This window comes from Parasteatoda tepidariorum, chromosome 8 (assembly GCF_982258835.1).
Source record: "Parasteatoda tepidariorum strain Cologne lab strain chromosome 8, Ptep-v5.0, whole genome shotgun sequence".
Classification (NCBI taxonomy): domain Eukaryota; kingdom Metazoa; phylum Arthropoda; class Arachnida; order Araneae; family Theridiidae; genus Parasteatoda; species Parasteatoda tepidariorum.
In genome coordinates this window covers 17,383,168-17,389,167 of record NC_141762.1, presented here as the reverse complement: position 1 = coordinate 17,389,167, position 6,000 = coordinate 17,383,168, and the positions used below count along the sequence as shown (strand labels likewise).

General features: G+C 36.0%; 1 protein-coding gene across 2 annotated transcripts in view; it reads right to left on the bottom strand.

The window, feature by feature from the left end:
• The window catches only part of LOC107439093 (synaptic vesicle 2-related protein-like), a 38,908-nt gene that overhangs the window by 5,302 nt on the left and 27,606 nt on the right, over positions 1-6,000 (bottom strand). For both annotated transcript variants that reach the window (XM_087149906.1, XM_087149905.1), the window contains exons 12-13: positions 5,542-5,626; positions 3,037-3,126 (exon numbers count right to left, since the gene is read on the bottom strand). In XM_087149906.1, coding sequence (XP_087006032.1) covers positions 3,037-3,126; positions 5,542-5,626 — 175 coding nt within the window. The remainder of the gene's footprint in view (positions 1-3,036; positions 3,127-5,541; positions 5,627-6,000) is intronic.

Below are 6,000 nucleotides of genomic sequence, written 5' to 3'. Positions count from 1 at the left end.
TGTATATATATATGTATATATATATATATATATATATATATATATATATATATATATATATATATATATATATATATATATATATATATATATATATCAGTAAGTAAAATGTTGATATAAGGAAGTTATTAAAAAATAAAAGCAAAAGTATGTTTTACTTTTATAGCAGAAAAAAATTACAAATGAATGGTGGTTTTAGTATCCTCTTAGGCCACCTCTAACACTAATGGAGAATGCTGTACGATAGGGCATTGAGGCATACAAGCCTCTTGTTAAGCAGTTCTCGTTCCACAGTTTTTGCAAAAACCACCATCTACATAATTGTTCAACTTACCAAATCAGTGGCAAATCGAATAATCGAGCAGGCTAAGGAAGGGTGGGGTAATGTGACGGAGGAACTCTTGCCGTGAGTGGTCGAGCATTGCGTTTTTTATTTTTATTTTTTACATAACCAGTGATGAACAGCTGACCCAATTCTGAGTTTACAACTATCACTGTTCAATTCCGTAACGTAGTAATTTTGGACCTCCCCCCCCCAGAATACAAGGGAAGCATCGAGACAAACTATCCTTCTTCGAGGACCTTTTGATGAAAGTAACACGCGATTATATTACATAGAGTGGAAAAACCACGAAAACCTACCACGGTTATCCAGACTGCAAGAGGATTCTAGCCCATGATTTGTCTCTCATTGAGGATATTTTATGTCTGCACTCGAGCCGGGAGCAGAATTCACATCGACCAGCCAAAGCTGGAATCGAACCTGGGTCACCTGTTTAGGACGCGAGCGCTATATCTCCTAAGCCAGTGTACCCCAACCCCCGGTCTGCGGACCGGTACCGGTCCGTGGATCAAATGGTACCGGGCCGCAAATTTCATTGAAACTGAATTTAAATTCCTTGATTTATACCCCAAATTAAAAAATATCTGGTAAGGAATGGATCCCATTTGTCAACAAATCGGGCGGATCTAGCATGTCTGTGCAAGAAGAAGATCAACTGCTGGAGATTGCAAATGACGGCGGCCTTAAAACTGCGTTCTGCCGGTGTTCTGTATTAAAGTCATGGCAGAATACCCCGAGATTGCCACCACAGCACTTAAATCCTTGTTGCCATTTCCGACAATCCATCTGCGTGAAACGGGATTTTCTGCAGTAACAGCAACCAAAAAAAAAAATCATCGGAATAAACTGGACATAAGCAACACACTTCGGGTGTCATTGTCTCCGATTACCCCCCAGATGGAACAGTCTCATTGCAAAGAAACAAACTCAGGGTTCTCATTGATTTAACGTTCTAGTAAGTTAAAATGTTAAATCACTTTATGGGGTAACTGTATTTTATTTTGAAGACCAGTTTGAATACAATTAAATTAAATCAATAAATCAAAATAATCTAAAATATAAACAATCAAAGCCCCCCAGCGGGCCGAGGTAAAATTATCAAACGTTGACAGGTCCGCGGAGATAAAAAGGTTGGGGAACACTGTCCTAAGCCACCGCAGCACGACCATTGCTTGTTGAAAAATGGCTCCATAGAGGCCGGTAATGGGTGGCAACGCATGTGGTTGAATGATGCCATGCGAACATACTGCTAAGCTGCCATGGAGCACTGGATCAATACTAAGGGTGTCGCATGCCAAGGCACCGCATACCATGACACCAGCTGTAGAAGCGGCATGCTGCTGTACAGTGTAGACAGGATTGACACCCACCGTTGTCTCCGTTTGGAGTTTTGTTGCTCTCGGCGGGATCGGACTGTAACCGACTAGAACCAGGACGTTTTTAACGATAAATCCGGATTGAACTTGGGGAGTGGTAACCATCATGAACAAGTATTGAGGTCCTGTGATGAGCGCCTCAATTCTTTCACGCTGTTCAGCAGCACAGGTGATGTGATGAGTGAGCTTATATGCATACATACTTGACAGTATTGCATCTTTTATTCACGATAGATGAGACCCAAGAGGGAGCTAAAACCTTCATTTATTTGTATTTTTTCCTGCGATAAATTATAATTTTGCTTTGATTTTTTTTAATTAAGTACTTGTATGAAAGTTGAATTTTCGAATGTAAAATTTCACCTCATTCTGACTACTCTTTTTGGGTGTACTAATTTTTACAGCAATAGGTGCTCATTAATGCCTTAAAATGCAATCACAAATTTTTGCGGTAGTTCAGAATTGTTTCCTTTTTGTTGTTTGTTTAATTTTTTTATTTTAATACATAAAAATTATACACTTCCCATAATAATAATTTATTCTTTACACATAAAAATTATGCACTTCTCATAGTAAAAAAATTTGTTTAAAGAAATAATGGATAAAGCAAAAGATTTAATTAACAAAAACTCATAGAGAAATTAAAGGTATTTTTGAGTTTGTTTTGGGGTGTCAAGGTTGATTTGAGGTTTATTCGAAGTAAGTTTGATTGTTTGTTTGCTTATTTGAAGTAAGATTTTTAAAAAAAAGAACCTTAAAACATTAGCCTACTAAATCAAGATGTATTAAGTTGTTTCAACATCAAATCTACGATATAGCTGGGATATTTGGGATGTTCAGAAGATATCCCCACCCCCTCTTACTCCCACTGGTTTAGGGACAGCCCTGCAGGATTCATGGTGTCAATTATCTCCAGCACTACTTCATACATTGATCGAATCCATGCCGGCACTTCTTCGTGCTCGCGGGGGCCCTACACGATATTAGGCAGGTATACCAGTTTTTTTGGCTCTTCAGTGTGTCAATAATTAAACCCGATCTAAATTAAAATAATTTCAGAGTTACATATGAGGCTGTTTTTGTGAGTCGTAAATGAAGTTGAAATTGAGGTTTATTAATGAGGTTATTTTTTGTGCAAAACATTACCTGCATTTTCTACCTCAGAGGTATTTTTTTACATTTGTCAACCTCAAAACACCTTATTTTTTTGTAAGAGAATATTTGATAAGTTGTCGATTGATAACATCTGTGCAACAGAATATCAAAATCATCTTTTTAATGAATTTGAAGCATCATAAATATTTACTTTCATCATACCTGAACTAGGAAAGGAACAGTCAAACATCCTAAACGGCATACAGCATATCCTGATCCCACTGCTACAGCCCTTATAGTCGTAGGAAACACCTAAAGTAGTTTGTTATTAATAAAATAAATAATAGAATATTTCACAACAAGAAATGAATCATTAACAATGTTTTTTGTATTGAAGTTAGCAAATTTAACATGACCGAAAACTTAATTTATCCCATTTGAACAGTTTTAAGAAGAAGATTAATAGAATATTGAAAAGAACTTAAAATTATTGAGACAATTAAAAAATTGATATTAATAAATGAATTATTAATATGATTTGTCTTTTAATTCATGAAGTCTAAAACCGACTTTATTTATTTCCTGAATTGCAAAGTTAGTATAAAATATTTTCATGTGAATTTAATGCATCCTTTGTAATAGTTTTCCAATTCGTGAATATTCATTGAAGTATCTTCTTGATTAGAGCTGTTTATATCAAGTCAAGAGTGCGTCTAAGGTATTGATATCTGGCTTCTTTCTTTATAGCTTGACACAACTGGATACGTCATCGTTGGCATCGATCATGATTGGTCTTTGAAAAGTGACATTTCTTTATGTTAGAAACTGTTCTTCCTATTCTATGCCGAGTAGGTCTACCTCAGCAAGTATGCATTCAATATGCGATCTCATAATAGATTATAGTATCATGTGATAATCTCGTAGCTTATTAATTCCTGTAAAATAATGAAATATGTAACTAATACTTAGCAAAACAAAGGAAATGGACTTTTTATTTTCTTTTATTAACGAAAAGAAGCCGACAAACAAGCCGAACAACTGCAACGTTAACACGCTACCTTGTTTAAAATCAACCAGATGACGCTGAGTCTACTGATCAGGTGGTTGTGTATCAGCGGTCTTCTTCTCGAGTTGAGTGCATTCTATTTCAGTACTTTGTCTATTTTTTGAAAAATTTGTTTCTATCTTCAACTGTTATTAGAAACACTTCAGCAACACCACACCACTGTCCAAATAACACTTCATTTCAATGACTTCAAGCATGACTACAAACCATATTTTTTTTTTATCTGAATGCTAGTTGGTATATTGATTTATTAGTAGATTTGAGTCACATTAGTTAATATTAAGAAACATACTTGATGATATATAAACATACTTGATGACTTGTATGATATAGCATTTGGTTCAAAGTAACTGTTTCAAATTACTATGATCTTGACATATTTTATCAGTTTGTTTGTACTGTTTTTGATAGGCTGTCATGAAATTGGACATATTAAGAACTGTTAACAGCTGTTCTTAATTCAGAGAACTGTTAACAACTATTCCTAGTTCTGTTAACAACATATTAAGAATTGTTAAGAAACCACGGTTCCCGGCAGATCACCGAAGTCAAGCATCACCGGCTGCGGTCAGTGTGGGGGTGGGTGACCACTTGGATCAGTCTGTATAGAGATCGAGGGTGTGCGGTATTGATGATCACTAAAATGTTCTACCGTAAAGTGCTCGACTTCGAGTGCAAGTCGTCAGGCTACCGAAGCAGGGATGCCATCCCCTCTGCAGAGGATCAAAATTGTGATGGCATGTCTTCGGATCACCCTCAGGGATGTTTCTCAGACCGTCGCCAATAGCCCATTGTGCAGCATTGAGACGTAAATGAACTACAAAGTTAAGAATAACTGGAACACATAGAACTGATATATAACCGTTATAACAATCTCAAATATATTTTATTTTGTTTTATAATCGTGGTTGGACAGCCGATCCAATTTTGAGTTTACGACTATCAATGTTCACCTCCGTAGCCTTGTAATTTTAAACACTGCGCAGAAGACAATGGAACACCTGGATCGAGTATTGCTAGAAATTTTTGCTTTAGTGTAGGACTTTTTGATGGAACTAACCCGCATTTGCGTTGTGGGGAGGAAAACCTTCCATGGTTAGCCTGATGGCAAGGGTAATCTAGCACTTGATTCGTCTGCCACTGAGGATATTTTACTCCAGCACTGTGGTCGGTGAAAGCCGGATGCGGAATTCGTTTTGACCTGCTATCTCTGTGATTTAAACCCGGTTGACCTCAATGGAAGGCGAACGCTCTATCCCATAATCCTTCACAGCTCTGATCTCAAATATAACGAGAATGCGGACACAGTCCTTATTGTTAATAAAAATTATTTTTAATTATAATTTCTTTGCCAATTGTGATTAAAAAAAATGACAGCTGTTATCCTCCTCTTACTGATATTAACTTAGTTTTATTATAAGCTGTAATAACAGTTTATACATAATTGAAAATAAATCGAATTTTTTACATATTAAAACGAAAATATATAATTTAAGTTTCTTTTTTTTTCCTCGCAGTTGTACTTTTCTTGTGTTTTTGGTTTTCAACCAGTCTATATCATGCGTTTTGTGTAAAAGTATTTCACTTAAACATTAGTAAATGTTCTCTTGCATTAAAATAAAATAAAATCGTCAAGTAGAATAAACATTCAATAATCTTACTTCACTTGTCATGATGGCGACCAGTTGAAAGTTTGCAGATAGAATACCTCTTGCACCAAACAAAATGATGAGAAGAAAAATTTTCCTGTAAAAAAAAAGTAAGAAAAAAAATCAGAATTACAAAGTGACATAAGAGCTTAAAAAATCCGGATTAAATTACTGTTTAAAGTACCGGCACTTTGAGGGCATCATTCGTAAAATTTCATTTTTACCGTAAAATAAGGGCCGAGATATCCCGACTGGGAGGGTGTTGGGCCCATGTTGGAGAGGTCATGAGTTCGATCCCTACCGGCAGAAGACGACGTGTGCGAAATGGGGACTGGCGCTTAGAGATTGATCATGCTCTGGTTCAGGTCAAAATTACGATCTGCGGATGGATTAAACAAAGTATATTACCATATGCTTTGTTTTACCAAACTTTTGTTTCTCTTTGTAAAACATTCATTTGGTAATTTTTCC